The following is a 25,103-nucleotide window of genomic DNA, read 5'->3' on the forward strand; positions in this document are numbered from 1 at the left end:
TGAACAATTAAAATATAAAAAGATAAAAATATGTAAAAAAAAATTAACAAGAAAAAAAAAAAAAAAAAAAAAGCTCATGGGATGGTTGAGCCAACTCCTTTGCCCAAATAAGGGTGTTCAAACCACTCTCATGGTTGTGAGAGGGGTGTTCGAACCATTTCATGACCATTGTTTATTGGGTATGATTCAACTACTTTTAAATAGGCAAACGTGGGTGATTGAACCATCTCTGAACATTTGAGAGTGATCGAACTAATCTAAATATGCTCAGAGAGGGTGCATGAACTATCTATAGCCATTAAGAGTGGTTCGGCCACTCTCTATTTGGTCAAAATGGTGGCTCGACTTTTTTTTATTTTTTATTTTAATTGCAAATTACATCTGTTATAATATGATTGATGCTTGCATATCATTCTGACAGTTTTCTTTAAAAAAGTAGTTGCAGGGAACTAATTAATTTTTTTACTTACTATAGAGAGCTATCAGTAACTTTTTTGTAAAGCAAATTATGAATCGATGTAATCATAGTAACTGATTTTGCAATTTTCACTATTGTCCGCAAAAGGCCGTTACAATGAACTTTGCTAGAAGTATTTTCGATTGCCTCTTTGCCTTCGAAGATCTCCTTTGAAGCTGTGGCTGAATTGTTGTCACTATTGCATTTTCTTTTTTTATTTTTATATTTTAGATTCTGTAATGTTCTTACTCGTTTATTAGTATTATTATTTTTTTTGAACGGGTTTATTTTTGAAAAAAAAAGCATATTGCCGCAACCAACACTAGAACAGTAGAACATGAAATCGTTCCAACTTCCAACATGGCAACATTCAATTATCAAGGTATATTGCCCCAAGAAAAAAGAGAGAAGCTAACGGCGACGTCGTTCCACAGAACCCTAAAACCCCAAAACTCTCTGCTCCGAGTGTTATCTCACGCACCCTCACGCAGAGTCTTGGTTCGAACAATGGAGGACGTGCAAAATGACAAAAATGCCTTCGATAACCCCTCGAATGCCCTCCCCAGCCCTCCCCAAGCCCTCTCGAAGAACGCCAAGAAGAAGCTGCTGAAGCAGCAGAGATTCGAGGCGAAGAAGGCGGAGAAGAAGGCTCAGGAGAAGCAGCAGAAGAGGGAGGAGGCGGAGCGGAAGCGGAAGGAGTGGGAGGAGACGCTGGCGGGCGTGCCGGAGGAGGAGCGGTCGAGGCTGATCGAGTCCCGGCGGAGCCTCAGGAAGGAGAGGATGGAGAAGAGGTCGGAGGAGAGGGAGAGGAAGATCAAGCGGCTCACAAGAGCCAGAGAGCTCGGCCAGAAGATCGTCGTTGACCTCGACTTCGTTCACCTCATGACCCCCTCCGAGATTCACAGCCTCGTTCAACAGGTTTTTTTTTTTTTTGAAATGCTTATATTTTTATTCTTTAGAGCTATTGCTGTTATAAATGGGTTGAGACGCTGTCGATTTGGTAAATGAAGATTTTGTAAGATTATTCTACCCTAGATTTCTCAAATTCTAACCATTATTTTCAAATTAAATGGCCAAGAATACCAAATATGGGGTGAGCTAGGAATGTTAACCGCAAGGGGTTGGCTCAAATGGCAAGGACCTTGGTCTTTGTGGTAGTCCATGAGTGGTAGTCCATGAGGTTTAAGGTTCGAACCTCCTTGAGTGCAAACATTTATTTGGGGCCAGCCCGCCGACGAAGCCACTATTACCTGATCCGTCTGGAGTGGACCCTTTACAAGGGTTTGAGGCTGACCTGACAGGAGTGGGTATGACTCTGTCTTGGAAGGGTTCCTCGTCATCAAAAAAAAAAAAATGAGGTGATCTAGGTGAAGAGTTCAAATTTCACTCGGTGTGTTGGTCAAAGGTTTGTTCTCCGATATTTGAGGGAGGGTTGGATATTAGGAACTTGATAGTGCTCAATCGTCTTATCTTAGGTAAATGGATGTGGCACTATGGGCTTGAGAGAGAGGCTTGGTAGAGACTTGTAGTGGAATCTAGATTCGGCAGTTCATGTGGTGGATGGTGTTCTCTTGAGCCTTCTGGTGTGTTTGGGGTGGGGTTATAGAATAATATTAAGAAAGGTTGGGAGAAATTTTTGTGTCAGACCTGATTTAAGGTGGGGATGGATTCAGGATTAGATTTTGGCATGATTAGTGATGTGGGGATGTGGCTTTAAAGGTGGTTTTTCCAATTCTATTTGGCATTGCTCGTGCAAAGGATGCCTCTGTTGCTGCTCGCTTGGAGTTTTTGGGTGATTCCAACCTATAGAATATGAGCTTTGCTAGAGCGGCGCATGATTGTGGATGTCTTTGCCTCATTTCTTCAGGTGTTGCTCTCAGCTAGAGTGAGAAGAGAAAGTGAAGATAACATGTGGTGGGTCCCCTCCAAAAGAGGGTTGTTTAAGGCCAATATGATAAATATCAGAGGGGTAAATACTATGTTGTGGTAGGAGCAGCTAAAAGGATACCTAGTATCCTTAGTATTTTAAGAATTTTGATCCGCGAGAATGTATGTCACTTGGATCAGGATTGTCTAGATCTTTTCGCGTCTAGACATGGTAAAATTTAAAATATTTAATTTTAATATACATTACTTATCAAAAAAAAAAAAAAATTAAAATAGAGGTTAAAATTTTAGAATTTTACTAATGAGTTTATATGCTTGGGATTAGAGTTTTTAACTTGGAAGTGATTGGCTTATCTATATCTTAAGAAGCTACAGAAGTTATTCGTATTTGAAGCTGCAGTTGCAGTCACATTGTAGTTGATTCAAGATGTTAGAGAGTGAAATCTTCCAATTGGCATTGCTATATGATCAAATTGTTTTGGATGGTTACCTATATTTGGATTTTTTTATTGTATGTTGTTACATTTCTTGTATGCTCCATAATTGATGTTTTCTTGTAAACACCGGTTACAAATGATATAGCCCACCTTGTTGTTTTCCATGCAAGGGTTTGGGATGGGGAGGATCAAACCTTTTTGTAATTGAATTGTTGCCACTTAGCATTGATATTTGTCTTTGATCACGAGCACCCTTCTTTGGTTTTATTGATCCCGTTAATGGTTAATTCATTTTGTTGAGGAACAGTTTGGTATTATTTTAACTTGCTTGGTTATCTTATGTCCTTTATTATTGATAAAAAATGCAGATTATGTATTGTTATGCGGTGAATGGAAGATGTACGAGCCCTTGTCATCTGTGGTTGACGGGATGTGAGGGAGAAATGGGAAGCCAATTGCAAAGGCTTCCAGGGTTTGATAAGTGGATGGTTGAGAAGGAAAGTCGATCTTACATTGAAGCATTGCAAGATCAGAAGGACAATCTGGTATATCTCACAGCGGATGCTGAAACTGTTCTTGAGGAACTTGATCTGAAGAAAATTTACATTATTGGTGGATTAGTGGACCGTAATCGGTGGAAAGGGATAACCATGAAGAAAGCACAAGAGCAAGGAATCCAAACAGCAAAGCTCCCCATTGGGAATTACTTAAAGATGTCAAGTTCCCAGGTATAGTTTTCAGTCTGGCTTGTTCTTTCTATTGGAAGTTTGAATATAGTGCACGGCACTGTTGCTTTAATGATAGAAATGTAATTTTTGTGAATAAAGCATGTCTTTGTCTTGGTTTTGGCAGCACTACTTTCACTCCGAGCTGTCTAGCAATTAGTATACATGTTCTCAATTGGCATATTAACAGCAAACATTCTCTTAATGTTCTGGTTTCCTGGAAAGCAGTGTATGTCTCTATTTATGGTTCTCAGCAATGAAATTAGGGAGTATATTATGGAAAATTCTCTATTTGTTCATATGAAACTGCATATTTAGTTGTTGTAGGAGTAATTCAAATTATAATGCAACATTTATCTAAATTGGCCTATATGTAACTCACAGAGAAGATAAGGTGATCCATATACATCAGCCTCAACCATACACATAAACTGAGGTTATTCTGTTTTTGTCAATTTTGTTTGTAGTAGAACTTAATGGAATATCGCCATTTAATTAGTACTTGGATAGAACCCTGTATGGTCCCTCCTCCTGCTACATCTGTCAGGCTGTCACTTGGCTGATTGTTTACTTTTCTCAAATCTGCATCTTGTCTATTTGAGTGCAGGTCCTTACAGTGAACCAAGTGATAGAGATACTCCTCAAGTTTATGGAAACAAAGGATTGGAAAGTTGCTTTCTTTCAAGTGATTCCTCAAAGGAAAAGACCTGAAGCTGATTCAGAAGGAGATCAAAAGGTAGAAGAGGAAGAAAACGAAGAGAAAGGTGATCAATTGGATAGAAAAAAGAATTGTATTGAAGTCCCTTTCCATGTCTAGGGAAAATTATGGACTGGAACGGATTCTTTTTCCCTTTCATATGGTGCATTTGTAAAAGATAAAAAAAAAAAAATGCCATGTAATTGATTATTCAATCAGAGCTACAAATTTTTCATGTATATGGCATGTCCTCTGCCCTATAAATCAAGAGTAATACTATTTAGTATACTGATATGGGCAATGGAGGCAGGAGGATAGCTCTTCTCCCTTAAAATCATATTCCTCTGCCGAGCTTAGAAAAAAAAAAAAAAAAAAAAATCCTCTGCCGAGTAAAGATGGTATCCGTTAAACCCTGAAAAAATTTATTTGATTTCAACCAGCTTTGCATTACCTATTACACTTAAAACATCTATAATTATTTACAAGATTATAGTATGGATATATATATATATATATATATATATATATATACACACGGACACAAATCTATATTATAACTCAATCACAAATATTCAAGTTATATCATTTACTTTTTTAAAATAGTTAAAGTGTTTTCAAAACAACTACTACTAAAAAAAAGGGTTCAAAAGGCAGCCTATAAATGTCGTAAGAATGCAAAATCCGCCTGCTTACTTGCTCGGGTGATTTGGGCTCCACCTGCTCGGGCATCATGGCTTGAGGTCCAAATCCGCCTTAGACCAGGGTCTGATAGTCTCGTTCAATTATTACACCTCTTCCTAAGCCTGTTGTGGCATTATGCCTACACTAGATATGTGCAAATGGGTTTTGTGTGTTTCAATTTGCTCATTGTTCTCTCAAGTTAAGCGGAATTTCAGTTAGCATAGTTGGCATGTAGATGCGAATTTATCATTGAAAGTAACAATTTGGTGCCTATAAATTTAGGCGCTAGTGCTCATCGCAGAAATTCATTCTTGTTTAAAACCTTGAGGAAATTGACATGTTGGGTTTGAGAATTTTCAAATATTATATATGTTTTCACTTAGATTGTAGTCGTGGAATTCATTCAAAATTGGCATTCAATCCAACAAATGGCCGAGAAGGGTTAAGACACAACATTCACAAAAAGGGGGGGACCTCACTTAGTTAAAAAGTTTAGTTTCCGAATCATAAACAACGTAGCTTCCATAGCATAGTGGTAGTGCGTTCGCTTCGTAAGCGAAAGGTCGCGAGTTCGATCCTCGCTGGGAGCTTTTCGTTTTGGCCTTTTTCATATCCCTTATAACTGTCAGTCTGTCATTTTTTCAAAGGTCCAATTACTTAGATGGTATCGTTCACCTAACATCTCAGTACGACTGTCACAAACTCAATCCTCGCTTTGGCGCTCGATCTATTCGCCCTTCAGAATTAAGATCGATCATTCATCAGCAAAATGCACGTTTTGGCTTCATTACCTCAAGATGAAAGTTTTTCAACCATTAATTCATTATATGATTGCTTAACTTGGTGATCATTACGTCTGTTTTCTCTTCTTTTTTCTTAGATCGAGAGAGATGAAGACATGCATCATGAAAATTCTAAAGCAATTGTAGGGCTCCTGCCTCCCGGTGTGTGTTATATATATATACCCAACACCTCCACGTACAAGGAAAAAAAAAGAAAAAAAAAAACCATGTTATTCCATTGCATGCATTAGATTCAAACAGCCATAGTCTCTCTCTCGATCTCCCCTCTTCTTTCACTAACTACGTTAGTGCTACCTCTGATCATTAGAGTAGCATTAAGTGGGTCAATTAGCTCACTTGTACTGGCCACGTGGCTCACCGTTTGCCACTGCAGCAGCCTGCTGGGACGAGCCAGCATTGGCTGCATCTCTCAAGTATCCACCACCCATGTGATGATCGGCAGCTCCAAAAAACCCATGGTGATGATGGCCGGCCATCTGGAAAACCGGCGCAAATGCGGCAGCAGCAGCAACCCCCAGCGTGCTAAACTCGACCGCCCTCTTCCCGAGCGGTTCACCTCTTAGGGACCCACGATCGCCCTCCATCTCACGGTAGCGGTGGAGGTACACGGTGAGCGGCTCGATGTAGTCATCGAAGCCCAGCTTGCTCATTGCCCAGAGCACGTCCTCTGCAGTGATAGTCTTACGCTGCTCGCGTTGGCACCGCTCGTTGGCCTCGCCGGTGATGAAGCTGATGTACTCGGAGACACACTCTTGGATTGTTTCCTTTGCATCGTCCGAGATCTTGGCATGCGGAGGAAGGATCTTGCGCATGATCCTTATCACGTTAGCGATCGGCATGAACCTGTCTTGCTCCCTTACCGTGCATTCGTTGTCTTCCGTGCTTGAATGACTGTTGGCGTGGTTGATCTCCGCCAGCCTCATTTTGATATTTGTTAGCTTCAGCCCTGCCATGCACGATACAAAGTTGTGATTTTCACCATTCGTTTGAGTATTAATCCATGAAACCTCATCGATCGCCTCTAGACAGAGACCAATATATAGTACTTCTATCTCATGTATCCCGACATTCTATGCCGACAAGTTTACCTAGCTACTATTTTTAACTATTTCAGTAATTATGGACGAGCTAGTATTACTAAAAAGAACGTACTAACAACTTTTAATTGCGACCAGTTTTTTAACAAAATTGACGTGAACGTCTAAAATGATTAAACTAAAATTTAATTTGTCAGTCTATTTAGTTGGCAGTTGATTTATCAATCATATACTTCTAATCGTTTTACAAATTATAAACTGTCATCATGCCAATTAATAAAAATATTTTAATAAAAGCCATAATAACTGATTTTTTTTTTTTTTTACATATTATGGACTACACATCAATTTGTAAAAAGACCATAATAAATATTTTAATACTCCAAATATTTTTCTTATATATATCAATCCAATTATGGGACCATGGAATATTGCATGAGATCTGTTTAATTTAAGGTTGCTAGCTAGAGCTCTTGGTTACAGCCCCTAGGTAATTAATTAAGAAACACGACACGCAAGAAGTGAACAAACACCAAAGAATAGCTCTGATTGGGACTCGGAAAAAGAAGACAAACAACCCAGCCAACCCTATTCATGCATGTATTTTTGTCTTCATATCATATAATTTTAAACGCAGCTCGAGAAAGGTGGGTCATAATTTAAAATATTTCTTCTTTTTATGTCAACTACTCAAAAAACAAAAACCAAATCAAAACCTAACGTAATTCTTATAAATTCAACAGTTAATTTTATAGCTAAGAAAATATGATAAATATATATATATATATATATATATATATATATATATATATATTAAAGTCATTTTTAAAACACAACACAATAACTAATATAAACTAAATGTAATAAAGTTATCTTTTTTTAAAATATGAGACATTGATCAATATAAAATAAATGTGATAAATAAATATAAAGAGAATTGAAGCATTATATATGTAGCCTTATCTTAGCTTATGCATGGAAGGCACTTGTCTCCTGTAGGGTCATATGTGGCCTGCATTAAAAATGCCACTTGTACAGCCCCAGCATGTGTTTCAAATTTCCTCAGTCGTCGTTTCCTTAATTTTAATTATCAACTACCATTTTAGCCTACAGCAATCTCAGCTTATGGTACTTTGAGTTGAATAAAAAAGAAGAGATCGAGATGATCAAGAATATTATTACTGCAAGGAAGGATGCCAATTTCCAAAGCAACAGTCAATCGCATAAATATATTTGCAGCAGATGAGCAGATGTTTAGACCATTCTATTGTGAATATATATATATATAAAGTGAGGAAGAGAGGGCAATTAACAATAATGTCTGCACGTTTTTCTAAAGAAAACTGAAATTTCCAAAACAAACAAAAGATCGAGGAAGAACACAAGAAATAGAGCTGCATTAAGTAAAAGATAGAGAAACTCGATGAAGTTAAAATAGAGATCGAAAAATATGCCAAAATTTCAAAAATATCAACAAAATTAAATGGTCCGAGTTCCTTCAAAAGCCCTAGCCAGGGCTCGCTCGCGGTTTAAATGGTGTGCCAATAATGTACGTTGAACATTGAAAAAAGAAGAGAAAAAAAAAGGGGTTGTTCTAGGTCTGAAAGCTCAAAATGCAGCCTATTTTATTGCTAAGGGGGAGCTGATCAGAGTGAAGATACATTTCTATGTGCATAATAATGTATTCGTCCAACGTGAAAAAGAAAAAAGAAGATATTTCATTTGCATGCAAGAGAAGAACAATATTACACGGGGGGATATCTTCGACATACAAAATGATACTATTTTCAGTTTGTTTTGCTTCCTTTCATGCGAGAACGAAAAGCAAGATCTTCGAGAAGGATATATAACAAGAAGCGTTATATATAAGCATAGGAAATGTATATACATATATACTTTACCAGAGCTTGCGTTAGGGATCTTGCGGTAGCCATTGAAGCCTCCACGTTCCATTTCGGATTTCTCCACACACACACTCTCTCTCTCTCTCTCTGAAAATTTGATCAATCTGTGAGTGGAGTTGAAGCTGTACGTATGTATTACTTGGCAAGTGTCGAGGTACGTATATAGTGCCCAAAAGCGGACACCACGTGTAAGCGGCGACATGAACGAGGAACCCTCTGGTGTTACCCGGTTAGAAACAACAGTTACAGTTGGACAGCACTCAGAGCAGCACTGCAGCAGCTCGATATGACCGGCATTCGTAGGTTGCCCCCTGAACACGCACTTGCACAGCGCTGACATGACATGGAAGTGGGCCTAGCTTTCAAGTTGGACCCACGTCCAATGTGGCCATGGGTTCAATTAGTGGGAATATTTGGGTTCACGATGGATAGAGATCTTCAACTTATTCGACCCGCTTATTGTAACAAAGTCTCCATCAGTCCGTTCACTTGTTAAGACATATGAATTTTATTAAAAACAAATAAAAAAAATCACATTTATCATTTAAATTACTAGTAATCATATACAAATTTGTTGAGAATCTAGATCCAGAGTTGAGACACTGTTGGCACATCTTGTTTTTACGCTATATATATATATATATATATATATATATATATATATATATATATATATATATATATATAAGTTGTCTGAATTTTATAAAAATTTAAGCAATTTAAGAAAATTATGTTTGTGGGGTGCCAATTTACTAAAGCAATCTAGAATGTAAGACTCACTTGCTTGCTCGTGATAGGTGAGCCTTGCAATTCTTCACTCTTAGACTACTCAAATTTTTGTAAAATTTGCAACCTAATAACAAAAAATTCCGATCCCCACTTTCAATCTGTTATTGAAAGAATGTGTCTTTTGAGTACGGCTAGCTATATAGAATCAATTAAGTTCTTTTCTGCTGGAAGGGTCAAAGCATTAATTGAACGGCCAAATTTATTTTGACAGGAGTCCAACCTAATTTTTTAGACCAAAAAGAATATAAATATTTTAAGAAAAAAAATTAAACTTAAGGAAAAATTATAACTATGTATAAAAATGTGGGTTAATTGTACAATTGGTATATGGAATTAGCCTAAATCACGAATTATTCTATGTTGTACAAAAAGTTTATGGAGGATTATTGTGGTAAACTATAATTACGAATCACTCTTTGAACTCGTTTTTCGTTCACTAAGTTAACAGAATCCGTTAGTTTGCCACCTTCATATAAATAGTGAGATAACCGCTAAATATCATTTGTATTGTGATCCACTAACGGACTCCGCTAACTATATATATAAATTTTTAAGTAAAGGGGAGGGGGGCTAGGCCCGTAACCCCCCAGTCCTGTTCCAGCTTATCAGGTTTGAATTATGGCTTCAACTAAATCCTTATGGAAGTGTTCAAATTCGTAATTAGTAGTCCACAACGGCAGTTCCGCTAACTAAATATTATTTTGACTAATTAAGATGTTAAAATGAGAGCAAAATAAGTTTGTATGTGGCTCATAAAAAACATTTAGTGAGTACTATTCACTCAAAATAAAGTTTTTTTTTTCTAATTAACCTCTAAAATTATGTCTTCTGTTAATAAAAAATAAAGAATTTTTTTTTAAAAAAATATTTAAATAGAATAATAAAAATAAACAGTTAAAAAAGAGAATTGATCCGACATGTAAATGCTTAAAAAAAGTGAATAGTTAAAATAAAATAAAATTGTAAGCTAAAATAAAAAACAAAATTCGCTAATTGAACGTGAATTCTCTAAAACCTCAAACCTTTCTTTTGAAATTTAGATCCAACGTACATATCTGTCCCAAATCCCAATGGTTAATAATAACAGCAACGAAACGTCAGGTCGTACAAAATGGAAGTGAATTAGCATCCATATATACTTACTTGGCCAACTGTTGCTACCCTCTCCCAAGCGACACCATGCAAACTATTTATATGCCCAATGATAACCCAAATGTGTGCATGTGATCCTCACAATCAAGATCTTGTACAAGTTAGTTAAGGCCGGTTTGGTGGTATCGATGAAGATGGAAAAGTATGGCTGTCGCGCCGGTTCGTTAGTGATGATAATCCTGGTGGCGGCTCTGCTCCTCTCCCTTCCATTGTTGATGGGTCCATTGCAACCACCTCCTGCTTCTATTCTCCTTATCTTCGCGGTGCTGTTCGTAGCCATTCTCATTTTCCTCCATCAAGCCTCCAACTGATGTATATATATACCTTCTTTTTTCTGTGTTTTGAGATTTGTCGTTTGGTTACGTTTTCGGTTGACGACGGAGCATGTAGTATACATACTGTGCATTTGGAGATCGTCTGATTCTTCTTTCTAGTCTTCTGTTTATTGTGTACTTCAATGTTTTATCATCGCTTACTCTCAGGATGTCTTATTAGTGTAACGCTACACACACCCTTAATCTAGCTCTCACTCTTTTTTATATTTTTTTTAGTTGCTTTTAAAATTATCATTAGATTTGAAAATAATAATAATTATATTTTGATCGAACTGTAATTTTAAAAGTTACATCAGGAGTGTGAGAAAAAGAATGCGTGTAGCATTACTCGTCTTATTATTGCTTATTCTTAAGGATGGTAATTTGTGTTTGCATGTCGAATTTGAGTCGTGTTGATCAGATATAAGTATAAGACTATATAAGTCAACTCTAACCCTCTAATTTCATATTGGGTTCGTGTCATGTTTGTAGATCGTGTAAAAAATTTCAGTCCTAACTATTGTTTGCGGATTCGGATCGTGTTGAAATATATGTATATAAAGCGTCAACCCTAACCGACCTATTGAATTAACTGAGTTAAACTTTTAATTTAAACATTAACTCATTAATTTTGTGTCGAATTCTTGAATTTTGTAAAAAATTGCCGTGTGATTTCAGTTTTCGTTTCACACTTTTTAACTTTAGACTTTAGTTTGTAATTAAATGATTTTAAGACCTGTTTTTCAACGTCTGAAAATCAAGACCTCTACTTACTTGAATAAAATAAAAAAAAAATAAAAAAATCAGACCTCATCCATTATCCTTGTTGTCAAATAGGTAAATAGAACACAATGTAATCTATACAAAAAATAGAACACAATGTAAAAATACAATTGTGCCTAATTTTATTTATTTATTTATTATTATTATTATTATTTAAAAAAAAAACACACACACTTCAAGGCTCTAGCCGTGGAGAGGCCATGGATAATTTAACTAGTATATTAACTAAGCTTACTTAATGCAACTTCATATATATACTCTCCTAATTAGTAAAACCCCAACATTTGCTTTATATAAACTAGGACCGACAATTTTATTCATGATTCATGAATACGAAATTAGCGAGTAAGAGTCGAGAAGTTTAACATATTTAATTATATGAGTTGGTAATCTTATATTCATACTTTGACATGATCCGAACCCGGCATGCGATATAAGAGCTGGCAATTTTTTATATGACCAACAAACCGACACAAACTCAACATGAAATTAGCGAATTACAATTGAAGGGTATGTATAACCTGTTTAATTAAATATGCCAGATTAAAATTGACCAAAATAGTCTTATGCCTCTATTTTGACTTAAACACGATAAGCTAGCGAACACGAATTGCCGTATATAAACCCAATAGTCTCTCAACCTCTTTGACGCTCTCTCTCCTTTCCACAGGATAAGATGACCCTTAACAGTGATAAGACAAACAAACTGTGCTTTTGTTCTTCATGGCGTTGCTCTCTCGGCCACCTATTGAATTATCATTGGTATTTCGGTTCATCCATTTCCTCATTTGAAGCTACCTTTATAGGGTGATGAGCAAGTGCCAAATTTACACAAAAACTACTAACGTCTATTTAAGCACACCGTGCATGGAAGAATCCAACAAATCCAGAGTCTGAGCTTAAATTTTGAAGTTCATTGAGATTAAAAGCAATGCTGCTATTATGTTTTCTTCTGTTGAGAACTCAGTTCATCAGTTCATGCACGATGGGTCCAGGATTTGTTGCTAAAGGGGTTTGGATAAAGGATTGTTCTTTTATTTTTTTATTTTTGGATTAAATGCCAAATCAATACATGTGGTAAGTTTGCCTAAATCAAACGAAACTTGGATGGAAAGACAATTTACTCGACTCATATATATATATATATATATGAGGCATTTGGGACTGGCATCGCGTTTTAAAAGCCATTGACCTAGGTTTTCATTAAAAAAAAAAATGGATGGAACCTGAACGGAGAAGCCAAGTCGATATTTAGGTTTACAACAAGTATCACTTTACCGAGATAGCCGTTCTTTTTTTCTTTTTTTTTTTTTAATTTTTTTTTATCTTTACCTCAATCTGGCATATTGCTATATCATTTATTCAACTAGATGTCTCCATTCATGAAAAATAAGTCTTAGGCCTAACAGCCTGGACAATGTTGTGCCTTACCGGATACATGGCAAATCTTAATTATAAAACTGACCCGCAAACCTTGCCGACAAAATTGATCGCCTTCAGAATAGGCACACTCACCAGCTACCAAAGCCCAGGCAGCCGATAAGGGTATCAAATAATTTAGAACTCTCCGAGCTTGCATGCCAATATTGCCAATTACCAGTTGCCAACAAAAGCTAGAATGAACAGAGGAAGCATAACAGGGAATACCAACTCCAGTCCAGCAGTCGATTTCAGGCTAACTGCATAGCTTCATCTGTCAGTTGGACAAAAAAAAAAAGAGAGCATTAAAACACTCCCCTTGGCCAGACAAATAAAAGACGATACTATATATATCTAAAGGTTCAAAGCTGATATGATAAGAGTTCCAAAGGAAAAATATTTTGCTCCAACGCTGCTTCTTTGAAATCACTAACAAAATTTTTGCAACATTCACTTCTTTTCACTCTTGGCCTCAATCTCACTGTTTGTGGCTTTACCTAGAAACCCTGGATCAATGAGTCCATTTCTGTATAGCATGTTCAACTCATGAAAATATTGGCATATCTTACCATCTGTAGGATGCTTCTTCCCTCTGAAGTTCCTGTTGATGCCCACCCATTTCTGTTTACACATCAATGCAGTCCGGTTGTAGCCCATATTGCGCAACCCAACAGATATCTCCTCCCATATAGATTGTTTGGAGCCTGTAAGGGGAGAATTATGTTCCAAAGCAGATCGAAGCGTAATCAGCGCTTGTACTTCAGCCTCTTCCCATTTTCTATTATTTGGATTACACTGAATGTCATTTTGCATACCAATGTTACCTCCATCTTCTCCCTTGCATTGGGTGGTTACAGGTTCGAGAATTTGAATTTCGTGGCACAACAGATTCTGGATGAAAGAAATGAGGGCTAGGCTTCGAGATGTCTCTTGAGCTCTCATCTCCTCCTCCCTTTTGATTCTTTGCATCTCCAGCTGCTTCCAAGCTTCTTCTCTGATTATTCTCTCCCTCTCCCTCTTCTCTATTATCTCTATCATCTGCTTATGCATCTGCTCCTGCCTCTCCATCACTTTACTGACCAAATTTTCCAGAAAAAGCTCAAGCTTTCTCCTTGATTTTCTCTTCCTCTTCCGGTTCATAGGTTCTCTGATGTTTGCTGTCGAATTATCATCACCATTCTCATCATCTGATGATGAGCTGCAAGTAGAAATAATCTGTCAAATTGGTTTTAGAAGTGTTTTGGGGTTCGGATTAAAATACAATCCTAATATCCAAACCCTTGAAAACCTGAAGAGCCATGACTTGTACCACAAAATTTTTACAATGGTCCTATTTTCTACCCCAATGTTTTTACCAAGTCTTAACAGAAACTAATAACATTCAAGCAACCAAATTTTTGCTTTATTTATTTATTTATTTATTCTTTTTCTGTGGAAAGATCAAGGGATGCTACTTCAAATACAACCCCTTTACAAAGTTTTTCTTAAGCCAGCTACAGTTGATGCCAAGTTCCTACATCACCTGGCTTACCACTAAGTTCCTTTCCCAGAGTCCCAAAAGCTACCACCACCACTGGCATCCCACAAAATTAGAAAAAGAATAGACTAACTATGAGCAATACATACCCATATCTCAATTTCCTATAAAATTCTCTTAGAACTCATCTAAGTTCTCAAGGAAACATTCCCATAAAAGAAGTCTTTGGTTGTTCTTTATGCAATTGTGCATCAAAATTTAAAACCCAACTTTTTAGTAGAACACAAAAGCAAGAACTTCTACCCAGATCACTTTGGGAAAGCCCCCTTTCTTTCTTTCTTTCTTTTTTTTTTTTTAAAAAAAAAAACTTTTCCAAACAATGAAAAAGAAAATTAATAAAATAGACAAATAAAAAAATAGATCTAAATTTATTGAAAGTGCACGTCGGAGATAAATACCAAACACACTCACCTAGACTCCTCGGCCTTGTCCTCACAGCTCAGGCCCCACTCGCCCGCACCCGGACCCGAACTGACTCTATCCGGGTCATCCCCCACCAACCCACCACCAAAGCCACCGCCTTTCACCGCTTCGCCGGCACCATATTTCCCCGGAGCCTCAAAGTACTCGCTGCGTGCTCCGTCAAGAAACCCCACCTCCTCCTCCTCCGTCGAGCAACTCCCTAGGGTCCCGGAGAGGGCCTCCGGATACCGGCCACTGCAGCACCTGATCGGACGGAGCTTCTTCGGCGGCAGGCTCTGGCCGTGCCCGATCAGCTCCGCGGGCGAGTGAATCGCCGCGGTAGGATGCGCGTAGATCAGCTCCACCGCCTCGGGAAACGGCGCCACATGGTCCGGGAACGCCATCTCCGTGCTTGGAGCTCCACCGTCGCCGGCGAAGCGCTCCATTTTACAGTGGAGTGAATGGTAAAAAAAATACCTTCTAGCGCCGTCAAGGGTTCTGGGTTGTTCGGTAAATGAGAGTAAAAGAGGGTAAAAATTAAAATCCCCAATAAAGCGCTCCGTGCCTCTATGAGTCTTTTGACTGTGTTCGTAAAATCACTCGGATTGCCCTTTGTTTGCAGTTATTTACGGCGGTGTCCTTGGAGCTTACGCGTCGGGATCGATGTTAACGTTCCTACTTGGTAAGTTCGTGACAAGTTCTCTGTTCTTGCATCTTTGTAATTGGATTTCAATCGGTGTGAAATAAATGCGTAAATGAACGAAGAGTATTATTATTTTTTAATACAAAGACATATTTTTAAGTTTTTTAATGTTACTTTTTGCGATGTCAAAGTTAGGAAAAGGTAAAAAGTTAATTTTTTAACATCTTTTCTTAGGAGAGGTGGGGTTGGAGGGGGGCCAAATTTGGAAACGTGAAATATTAGGATTTTATATGTTTGTTACACTTTATTCTGTTTGATTCCTGGGAAACTCCCAAGAAAATCCCCCATTTTCTTTTTCTCAGTTTACTCGTTTACGATCTTATAATTATCATTATTTTTCTTGGGTCTCAAGTCATTTAATTGGATTTCGAGAAAAATCTTCTTCTTACTAGACTTTGGCTTTGTACATTACATGTTGAAAAATGTTAAACATATTCTCACTCTCATATTTACAAGTGCATTTTTTTTTAAAAAAAAAAATGGGACATTTAAGATTAGTATTGAATTTTGGATGGATTATTTTAAAAAGTTTATGGATAGTTTTTTCTTTTCAGTTTTCATACATGGGAACAAAACATGCTAGACATATCTGTTTTAATTGACAGAAAAAAAATCAGTGTTTTTTTTCTTTTTTTAATTTACTTTACGTACTAATCAAATTCTGAAGTTACTTCATTTATATTTGATAATTTTAGACCACGTGATTTTTATATGTATTTTTAATAAGATTAATACATCAAATGTATTTTCACATGCATTTTAAAAATATATATATGATGTTAGAACATTTTTTCTTACGTCGAACACCAATCAAAAATTGTTAAGCCAGTAAGTGTTTAGGAGATGTAAATTGTAAAGTGCTTTGAATTAGAGTTTTGAATAATAGCCAAAAATTTCTTTTACCTAATCGTTATTTACTTTCTATATAGTAGTTTTTATGCAACCGTTTTCATATCAAGAACCTTTTTTTTAACTCGGGGTCTGAAAAGTAGTGACAACGCAATACTGAAATGAGAGTTGATTACCTAATACGTACGTAGGTAGAATGATTGAACCCGTTCAATTGACTAATGTTGGGACTTTAGGTGCAGGCTGCATGGACCGCCGGCCCACTTTCCAACACGTGAGAATGACATACTCTAAAAATAGATGTGAATTTCATCTCAATATTTTTTGTGAGATATAAGCTATTTAATTAAAGATAATAATCTTTTAGTTAAAGAAGCATATATGTTATAAATAACTGATAAAATATGTTGAAACTTCAGCAGATTTGATTAAGATCAACAATAACGCGTCTGACTGACCTTGAAACTGTGGGGAACTACCCTGTAAATGAAACGTGAACTTCGTTCAAGTCTCTATTCAAAGAGTCGCAGGGACAACGGAGGAATCAAAGTCTTCCCGTGCCCCAAGCTCACGGTAGCTAGGGGCGTAAAATACATTGAAACTTTCAAATTAACAGCGTATGTTGTCTATAAAATGATGGCAGTGTCTGTTGTTCCGAACACGAAGACTGTTTTTATCTCAACGACGTACAAGAACAGATTGATTATTTGATTCTAGTGTTGGAGACATGCCAGGAATGGAGGTTATGGTCGTTGCAAGTGATCAAGGGCAAAGTGTTAAGCTGCTGAGTTCGGTGTATGATGAGTATGGAGGGGTCAATGTGGACATGGCCGACCAGCCTATGAACGTTGATGTCTTTACTTTCAAGCTTGGAGCTTCCATTTCTCATTGGAGAAAGCAGGTAGAAGTGCCGTTGGGGTTAAGAGTGCGTTTGTCACTGCAGTTTTACAGAGACTAAAAGTGTAATTCGGGAGTTCCATTTGAAAACGTAAAATAATTTACAATTTTAAAATCGCATGCAAATGGTGCATTATAATTTTATTAAATGCTTATATGTGTTTTTTAAATTACACATTTTAAAATTATTATTTTTAAATCTCATGTTTTGAGATTGTAAACCCACAAATCTTTGCTACAGTTCTTTTTTTTTTTTTTTTTTATCAAACTATATGGTTGTGTTTTTGTTTATGGGCGAGTTCTATATTATTATAAAGTTATGGATCGCGGACCCCTGAAGTTTTTCAAGTTTATTTTTATTTTTATTTTTTATTTATTCCTACTTGAAGTTATTTGAAATAATTAGTTACTCTTCTATGTTTTTGCTTTGTGATGTACACTGAGTAATTCGACATGTCATATAAATGTCCATTAAGCATTCATTCAAATAATGAGGTGGCTTTTAAAATCACCATTGGGCATTTGATAGATCAAATGCTGAATTTGATCAAATGGTAATTTTAAAAGCTACCTCATTATTTGATGGACACTTGATGAATATTTATAAGACATGTAGAATTACTTGTATACACTCATTTAAGAAGTTTGTTTGAAAATCTATAAATTTGGATCTCCAACCTCTCAAATCGTGGTTTTAGTCTCTTTTTTGTAGTCAATTAAATCAAATTACACAAAAAAAAAAAAAAAACAAAAGTATTTATAATATGTCCCTTAGACCAAGCTCACCTCTGTTTTAATTTTTTTTATATAAAAGTAATGTCAACCCAACTAACCCAATTCTTTATTTTATTTTTTATTTTTTCATTCCTAAAGGACTGGAAACGAATTGCATAGACAAAGAAAAGTAAGAACTCCTATGAAGTATAAAATTGAAATAAATCATCTTGCTAAACATGCCATAAATAGTTTCTATCATTTTCTTTATTGCTGTATCAATGAAGAAAGTTAACTAATCCCCCATTTGTTACAAGGCAAAAAGTATCTAAATTATGGTTTTTTTTTTTTTTTTTGGATGATTGAAAATAATATTTTATTTTTTCAACCTGTAGGGTAAGAAAGGTGTTTGGTTGAAAGTACCTATTGAGCTAGCCAGACTTGTTGAAGCTGCTGTTAAGGTGGGTCCTCAGAAGCTCATGTTTGAGAAAATTTTTTGAGGTTTGGCAATTACGCAGCTTGTGAGTGTTTTCTTCTGTTAAGCTTAACTTCTGTCATGCTCCTGTGCAGGAAGGATTTTGGTACCACCATGCGGAGCCAAAATACTTGATGCTTCTGTATTGGCTTCCTCAAGGAGCTCATACTCTTCCTGCAAATGCCAGCCACCGAGTGAGTATTGGTGCATTTGTCATGAATGACAGAAGAGAGGTAATTCCTTATAACCATCATTGATATGCTGGCTACCATTCTGCCTCTTTAAGATGCATGTCTGCTTCACTTGCAATCTTTTCTGCCTTTATTGTTTGATTGTTGGGAAAAGTCCACGTAACTTTTTCAAATCATTACCGCATTGTTAATGTCTCCTCAAACTACCAATTGTCTCAATGTCACTCCTTAAACTAACAAAAAATGTTAATGTTCTCTTAATGACAAAAATATCCTTCATAAAATTATTAAAATAAAATAAAAACTAAAAAAAATATTAAAAAATATAAAATAACAAAAATTTATACAAAAATAAAAATTTAAAACTGGTTTTTTTTTTTTAAAGAAAAAAAATGTTTTTATAAATTTTCAGTTATTTTTTCGTTTTTTTTAAAAAAATATATATATATATATTTTTTAATTTAATAAAAAACTGGTTTTTCTTTTTCATTTTTTTTTTAATTTTCAGCTATTTTTTCCCTTTTATTTTTTTTTTAAAAAAATCGTTCTTTTTTTTTTTAAAAAAAAATTGTTTTTGTTATTTTTTATTTTATTTGTTTTTTTTTTAAAAAAAATAATTTTTTAATTTTTTATTATTTTAATTTTTAGTTTTTTTTTTTCTTCAAGTTTATAAGGACATTTTTATTTTATTCAAAAAAATTTAGGGTCGTTTTTGTCTTTTTGTTGGTCTTAGAGGGGACATTGACATTTTTTGATAGTTTGAGGGGGGACATTGACATAATTGATAGTTTGAGGGTACATTGACAATTGAGTGGTAGTTTGAGGGGGGATATGTATACTTTTCCCTTGATTGTTTCCTTTGCAAACTTGTTTATGATTGAATGCTGAAATTAGCATTGAGTTAACATATGTAACCAGTTCTAGCAAGCAGACTTGGTTTAGTTTTCTTGTAGCCAGGTCTGTACATTTTTTAGTCTATCTATTCTAACTCCAATCATCTATTATTATTGGACCTCATTATTTGACAAACTTAAATACTAGTTGCTCTAAGTCTCTGTCTCTCTCTGTCTCTGGCATTTGCATTCTCTATGAATCATTCTATTTTTCGCAGTTGTTTTTGAATTTTAGGAAGCACTTATGTCTTCTTGCTTCTGAAGTAATAGAAGAGACCCCTGTATACTTTATATTGCATATTGAACTTGAGGAAATTGCATTAGCAAGTCTGTAGTCGTGTCTTAAAATTTCTGCATTTTCAACTTTGTAGCTGCTAGTGGTCCAAGAAAAGCTAGGGTTTTTCCGGGGAAAAGGTATCTGGAAGTTACCTACAGGAACTGTTGATGAGGTAATTATACCAGGCTAAGCTCTTCTTTCATCTAAACTATGCATTGAGTATGTTATCCTTACTAAACTTCGTCATATCCAAAGGGGGAAGATATATTTGCAGCTGCAGTGAGAGAAGTCAAAGAAGAGACAGGAGTAAGTGATAATTGTGTAATAGAGATTTTTAATTAGATTTGAATTATTATGAAGGTCAATTACTTGAGCCATCTATATATTTTGTTTTAAATTTTTTTGGGATTTCTACTGCTTCAGGTCGACGCAGAATTTGTTGAAGTACTAGCATTCAGGTAATGAAGTTGCTCAAAATAAAATTATTTGATAAACATACTCATTATATAGCCATTATCTCTCAGTATTTGCTGTAAACTATCATTTGATTGAGTTTCCGAACTCAGCTAAACTTCTGACTCTATGTCATGATGCCATTACAGCCAGGCCAAGCTCTTTATGGCAGTCATGTTCTTTATGCTTATACATGTTGTCAATATATATATGCTCTCCTTGCACCTGACATATGCTATTTTTTTTTTTTTTTTTTTTTTTTGTACTTACATGTAAATTGGAGTGTTTTGAAAATTGTTTATCTCTAGAGCTTATTGTTTGCTTCTAGTTCCTGAAAAATAAAATTGTGACTCTTCTTTGACATAACTTACAGACAAAGCCACAAGTCATTCTATGAGAAGTCGGATTTATTCTTTGTTTGCATGCTGCAACCCCTTTCCTTCGATATCCAGATACAGGAATCAGAGATAGATGCAGCTCGGGTAAATTTCTGATCAAAGAAGAGGATAAGAAAAATATGTATTTATTTTTCACTTGACAAGCATATGGAAACATCTATTTCTACATAAGATGAAATGCTCTAACACCTCCACCTCTTAACCTTATATTCCTATTCTCCTATGATAAATACCTCCTGCACTAGATTTCATAGTTATTGTACCTGAAAAAATGCAACCCTGAGAAACTATTTGTCTTAGCTTTTATTGTTGCTTACATTTAACAAAGAAAAGAGGAAAGCAATTACTGACAAACTTGCTTCACATATTCATTATTGCCTGCAGTGGATACCATTCAAGGAATATGTAGCACAGCCATTTATCCAAAAGGACGAGCTTATGAAGTACGTTGCAGACATTTGCTTGGAAAAGATTGATGGGGACTATTCTGGATTTACTCCGGTGCGAACAACTTCAAGTATTTCTAATAAAAAGAGCTATTTGTATCTGAACAAATTGAGCATGGGAATAGGGAGTAACATGTTCATCAGCCCTAGCATTTAATTTTATTTTTTTTTCCAATTTTTTATATGCATTCTTTCATTTGTAACGGGAAAATTTGTTTCCCAAGATGCTGGAGGGTAGCTAAATAGACAAACCATGACTACTAAGGAGCAAATCTCCATTTATGTTATGCATTTATTTTATAGTCTAATAAGGAATTGATTTCTAATTCAGAATCTTTCCTTACTAGAGTCACTATAGTCTTAGAAGTCATAACTTCATTGGTCTTTTATGTAACCTGTATTCTATTGTTTTTTTATTTAAAGGGGAAGTATCAATAACAAAAGTATGAGTTGATTATTATTTTAGAATACAATTTACTATGTTTTGAAGGTTAAGACTCTCTCGAAGTAGCAGATTTATCCTTTCCTATATCTTGTTACTAGTGGTTTCACATATGTAGCTTGTATTGTAAGTGGCGATCATAAAGTTGCATGGGATGTGGTTGTCTTCAGAAGCTGATTTGATATTCTAAGGGCAGCAGAGTTGTCACAAATCTGACGAAAAATCATTGTTGAGGGCCTTGGTCACACTCATTTGATTTCAACTAGATCAAAAATGTCCATCGAGTTGCCTGCAATAACAGAGCAAAACTTGTTTACTTGGTCGCAGACAACCTCTGAAAACAAATGAATTTTTTTGGTTTCTGTCATTCTCCTTTACACAAAATGTCCTCCAGCAACTAGAGCATAAACATTTGTGCAAACTTCGTTTGGAGTTTCTTTTGATATGGATCAAGTAGATTTCCTTTATAAGCAGAATCATTGGCATGAGCACTAATCTGCTACATATATTCTGTTTATCATGACCAGCAGAACCTATCTAGACAGAAACCGGCAACAGCTCGACGAATGATGGGAATGATTCCTTGGCAATTAGCAATCCCTCAGAATTTGAATGTGATCTGATGCATGTCCACCATGTTAGAGGTGCCAGGCTGCTTGTCCTTTGATTTTTATTCTACCATCTGACTGAAAGTTCAACCAAAGTAGGGAAAACTTACGAGATACACTTGGATTTCTTGAAGCCTCGAACAAATATAAGTAAAAAAACTTAGCAAACATTCCTTAGTGTAGGCCTCAGATCCCACCATTAACGCAATACAGATACCAATAAAAATACGTATTCGTATTGTTCGTATTGTGAAATGCCTGTATAAGACTAATTAATAATGACAAGAAACCGTATCCCAAAAACTGAAACCACTCAGGAATTCTCTCCATAACTCTTGGCTCAGCTCCAGAAACTATGAACTTTGCAACATCAGCAAAGCTAGTAAACTTTCTCATCAAGTATTTCAATGGAGAATTGTTGCTCAAAATCCATAACAAGCTCTCTGTCCAGGCTTGAGTTTTTTATTAGTATCGAATGCAACAATTGTAGTTGTGGGATTCTGGCAAATAATAAAGCAATAAAGAGGCCTGGTTACAACAATTCTAGCAATCCCGAAAGCTGATTTTCTTTTTTTAAACCTCTCCATCTGCTTTCAATTACTGCTGTTATTATTTCCTTCTTTTTCTTCATCTTAGCACTTTGACCTGAGGAAGGCTGCTTTTAATTTTGCCACAGGATTAATCTATCCTTGTTTGTTGGGTAATCTTGGGCCTCTCTCAACCCCAAAAGCTAGCTCATGAGGTGAGGCTTTTCCTCACACTTATAAACCAACCACTAACCCCTTCCACAACCAATGTGGGATAAATCCCAACAATCTCCCCCTTCACACATTGGGCTTGGATTGGCTAACATCGACCCCTTACACGGATTGGGTTGAGACTTGTTGTAACTTGGGCTCTGATACCAGTGTTGGATTGTGAGCTAGCTTTTGGGGTTAAGAGAGGCCCAAGACCACCTAACACTGGTATCAGAGCCCAGGTTTACCAACAAAGTCTCAGGCCCTATAATCTGCGGGAGAAACGGGTTGTCCTTGCTCCAACCCAAGGCCCAATGTGTGAGGGGGAGATTGTTGAGGTTGTCCCATATTGGTTGTGGAAGGGGTTGGTGGTCAGTTTATAAGTGTGAGGGAAAGCCTTACCTCAAGAGCTAGCTTTTGGGGTTGAGAGAGGCTCAAGACCACCTAACACTGGTATCAGAGCCCGGGTTTTCCCAGTTTCTCTTTCAACCTTCGTGTGAAAGGCTTTGAACACATCTAGCACCTGATCTTTAGTTTTCAAAGCAAAAACCCACATTTTTCTAGAGTGATCAGTAATAAAGGTCACATAATAAAGTGCACTACCAAGACTTTTAGTGTTTATAGTGCAGACATCAGTGTGAACTAAATCAAGAATATTAGTCTTTCTTGATTGTGGGGATTTATGAAATGAAACTCTTCTTTGTTTTCCAACAAGACAATGAGTACAGAGCATTAGTGACGTACCTTTGATATTAGTTAGAAGCTGCTTCTTTGGCAAGAACTTGAAGTCCCTTCTCACTCATGTGACCAAGCCTCTTGTGCCATAGCTCAGTGGAAGTTTCATTCTCAACAACATTCACATCTCCCTTGACTAATCTTGTTTCAGTCTTGTAGAGAGTGTTAATCTTCTTTCCCCTGGCTAAAATAAAAGAACCCTTGCAAAGTTTTCATTGTCCACCTCCAAGATAATTATGGTAGCCTTCATCATCAAGCTTCCCAATGGAAATCAAGTTAAAGCGCATCTCAGGAACACATCTGACATCTTTGAGAAGCAATTTGCACCCAATGCTGGTTTCTAACTGTATATCTCTCATGCCCACAATTTCACATTTTGCTTCATTTCCCATCCTGACCCAACCAAAGTTGCCACTGATGTAGGAAGAGAAGAAATCTCTATATGGCGTAATATGAAAGGAAGCTGCCGTATCAACTACCCACATAGACTCATGACATGCGAGATTAACATAAACATCTTCACAAACAACTAAATCATCACCATCAGATGCAACTGCTGCAGTGTTTTTTTCTTCTTTCGATTCTTCACATTTTTCTTTCAACTGTTCATTTTTAAATTTTTTGCAATGTCTCTTCATATGCCCAAGCTTGCCACAGTGAAAACATTTTATCTCTTTTCTTGTCTTGGACATTCCCCTTGACTTGTCACGACTGTCATCACCACAAGGTTTTCTGCTTTTACTTCTCCATCGCTTTTCTGTAACAAGTGCCTCTGTATGAGAAGAAATACCATGCTCTTTTCTTTTTACCTCTTCATTGAACATGCTGTCTTTTACCATACCCATAGTCATCACACCGTTGGGAGCCGAATTGCTGAGTGACACTACCAAGGTTTCCCAACTATCCGGCAAAGAACTCAACATAAGTAATGCTTGCACCTCATCATCTAGCACAAGTTTCATGGTAGACAACTCATTCAATAATCTTTGAAAATTACTCAAATGCTCCGTAACACTTTGCCCATCTTTGTACTTTAAATTCACAAGCCTTCTTATCATAAATGCTTTGTTTTGAGCAGTCTTTCGCTGATAAAGACTCTCTAACTTCAACCAAAGTAAGTAAGCATCAACTTCTTTGGCTACATGATGGAAGACACTTTGATCAATCCATTGCTTAATATGTCCGACGGCTTTCCTATTTAATTTCTTCCATTCATCATCGGTTTTGGCATCCGGTTTAATCCCATTCAACTCAATAGGCT

At 36.3% G+C, this 25,103-nt stretch overlaps 4 protein-coding genes, 1 long non-coding RNA gene and 1 other non-coding gene across 7 annotated transcripts; 4 read left to right on the plus strand and 2 right to left on the minus strand.

Moving 5' to 3' along the window:
- Nucleotides 1-809: 809 nt before the first annotated feature.
- On the plus strand, nt 810-4,442 carry LOC133868571 (tRNA (guanine(9)-N1)-methyltransferase). The gene is made up of 3 exons (XM_062305501.1): nt 810-1,375; nt 3,150-3,509; nt 4,114-4,442. Exons 1-3 carry the CDS (start codon nt 818-820, stop codon nt 4,321-4,323), a joined length of 1,128 nt encoding a protein of 375 aa, XP_062161485.1. The 5' UTR covers nt 810-817; the 3' UTR covers nt 4,324-4,442.
- A 960-nt stretch (nt 4,443-5,402) lies between these two features.
- TRNAT-CGU (transfer RNA threonine (anticodon CGU)) lies at nt 5,403-5,474 on the plus strand. Its single transcript has one exon. It is a non-coding gene; the product is annotated as a tRNA-Thr (tRNA).
- A 456-nt stretch (nt 5,475-5,930) lies between these two features.
- LOC133868574 (nuclear transcription factor Y subunit B-6-like) lies at nt 5,931-8,677 on the minus strand. Its single transcript, XM_062305504.1, has 2 exons — nt 8,626-8,677; nt 5,931-6,633 (listed from the first exon to the last, which is right to left on the minus strand). The coding sequence occupies exons 1-2, from the start codon at nt 8,675-8,677 to the stop codon at nt 6,020-6,022; spliced, it is 666 nt and encodes a 221-aa protein (XP_062161488.1). The 3' UTR covers nt 5,931-6,019.
- Nucleotides 8,678-13,023: 4,346 nt separating this feature from the next.
- Nucleotides 13,024-15,729, minus strand: LOC133868570 (trihelix transcription factor GTL1). 2 transcript variants are annotated; one of them, XM_062305499.1, is made up of 3 exons: nt 15,034-15,726; nt 13,655-14,283; nt 13,024-13,359 (listed from the first exon to the last, which is right to left on the minus strand). In XM_062305499.1, the coding sequence occupies exons 1-3, from the start codon at nt 15,468-15,470 to the stop codon at nt 13,337-13,339; spliced, it is 1,089 nt and encodes a 362-aa protein (XP_062161483.1). In that variant the 5' UTR covers nt 15,471-15,726; the 3' UTR covers nt 13,024-13,336. The 2 variants fall into 2 exon arrangements, with proteins under 2 accessions (XP_062161483.1, XP_062161482.1); XM_062305498.1 differs by lacking the exon at nt 13,024-13,359 and having other exon boundaries at nt 13,418-14,283; nt 15,034-15,729.
- Nucleotides 15,413-15,835, plus strand: LOC133868578 (uncharacterized). Its single transcript, XR_009900360.1, has 2 exons — nt 15,413-15,554; nt 15,647-15,835. It is a non-coding gene; the product is annotated as an uncharacterized LOC133868578 (long non-coding RNA).
- A 977-nt stretch (nt 15,836-16,812) lies between these two features.
- On the plus strand, nt 16,813-21,730 carry LOC133868572 (nudix hydrolase 2). Its single transcript, XM_062305502.1, has 9 exons — nt 16,813-16,850; nt 16,996-17,477; nt 18,583-18,648; nt 18,758-18,895; nt 20,118-20,195; nt 20,279-20,329; nt 20,447-20,481; nt 20,850-20,958; nt 21,259-21,730. Exons 2-9 carry the CDS (start codon nt 17,304-17,306, stop codon nt 21,475-21,477), a joined length of 870 nt encoding a protein of 289 aa, XP_062161486.1. The 5' UTR covers nt 16,813-16,850; nt 16,996-17,303; the 3' UTR covers nt 21,478-21,730.
- The last annotated feature ends 3,373 nt before the right edge of the window (nt 21,731-25,103 follow it).

This window comes from Alnus glutinosa, chromosome 5, assembly GCF_958979055.1.
Source record: "Alnus glutinosa chromosome 5, dhAlnGlut1.1, whole genome shotgun sequence".
NCBI lineage: Eukaryota > Viridiplantae > Streptophyta > Magnoliopsida > Fagales > Betulaceae > Alnus > Alnus glutinosa.

Bases quoted from the DNA above. Each gene is read 5' to 3' on its own strand.
- LOC133868570 (XM_062305498.1), bottom strand. From the start codon at position 15,470: ATGGAGCGCTTCGCCGGCGACGGTGGAGCTCCAAGCACGGAGATGGCG. The intron at 14,284-15,033 runs GTGAGTGTGTTT...TTCTACTTGCAG, and splicing joins GACAAGGCCGAGGAGTCTAG to CTCATCATCAGATGATGAGA.
- LOC133868571 (XM_062305501.1), top strand. From the start codon at position 818: ATGGCAACATTCAATTATCAAGGTATATTGCCCCAAGAAAAAAGAGAG. The intron at 1,376-3,149 runs GTTTTTTTTTTT...TAAAAAATGCAG, and splicing joins TTCACAGCCTCGTTCAACAG to ATTATGTATTGTTATGCGGT. The intron at 3,510-4,113 runs GTATAGTTTTCA...ATTTGAGTGCAG, and splicing joins TAAAGATGTCAAGTTCCCAG to GTCCTTACAGTGAACCAAGT.
- LOC133868574 (XM_062305504.1), bottom strand. From the start codon at position 8,677: ATGGAACGTGGAGGCTTCAATGGCTACCGCAAGATCCCTAACGCAAGC. The intron at 6,634-8,625 runs GTAAAGTATATA...CGTGCATGGCAG, and splicing joins GATCCCTAACGCAAGCTCTG to GGCTGAAGCTAACAAATATC.
- LOC133868572 (XM_062305502.1), top strand. From the start codon at position 17,304: ATGCCAGGAATGGAGGTTATGGTCGTTGCAAGTGATCAAGGGCAAAGT. The intron at 20,330-20,446 runs GTAAGTGATAAT...CTACTGCTTCAG, and splicing joins AAGTCAAAGAAGAGACAGGA to GTCGACGCAGAATTTGTTGA. The intron at 20,959-21,258 runs GTAAATTTCTGA...TATTGCCTGCAG, and splicing joins CAGAGATAGATGCAGCTCGG to TGGATACCATTCAAGGAATA.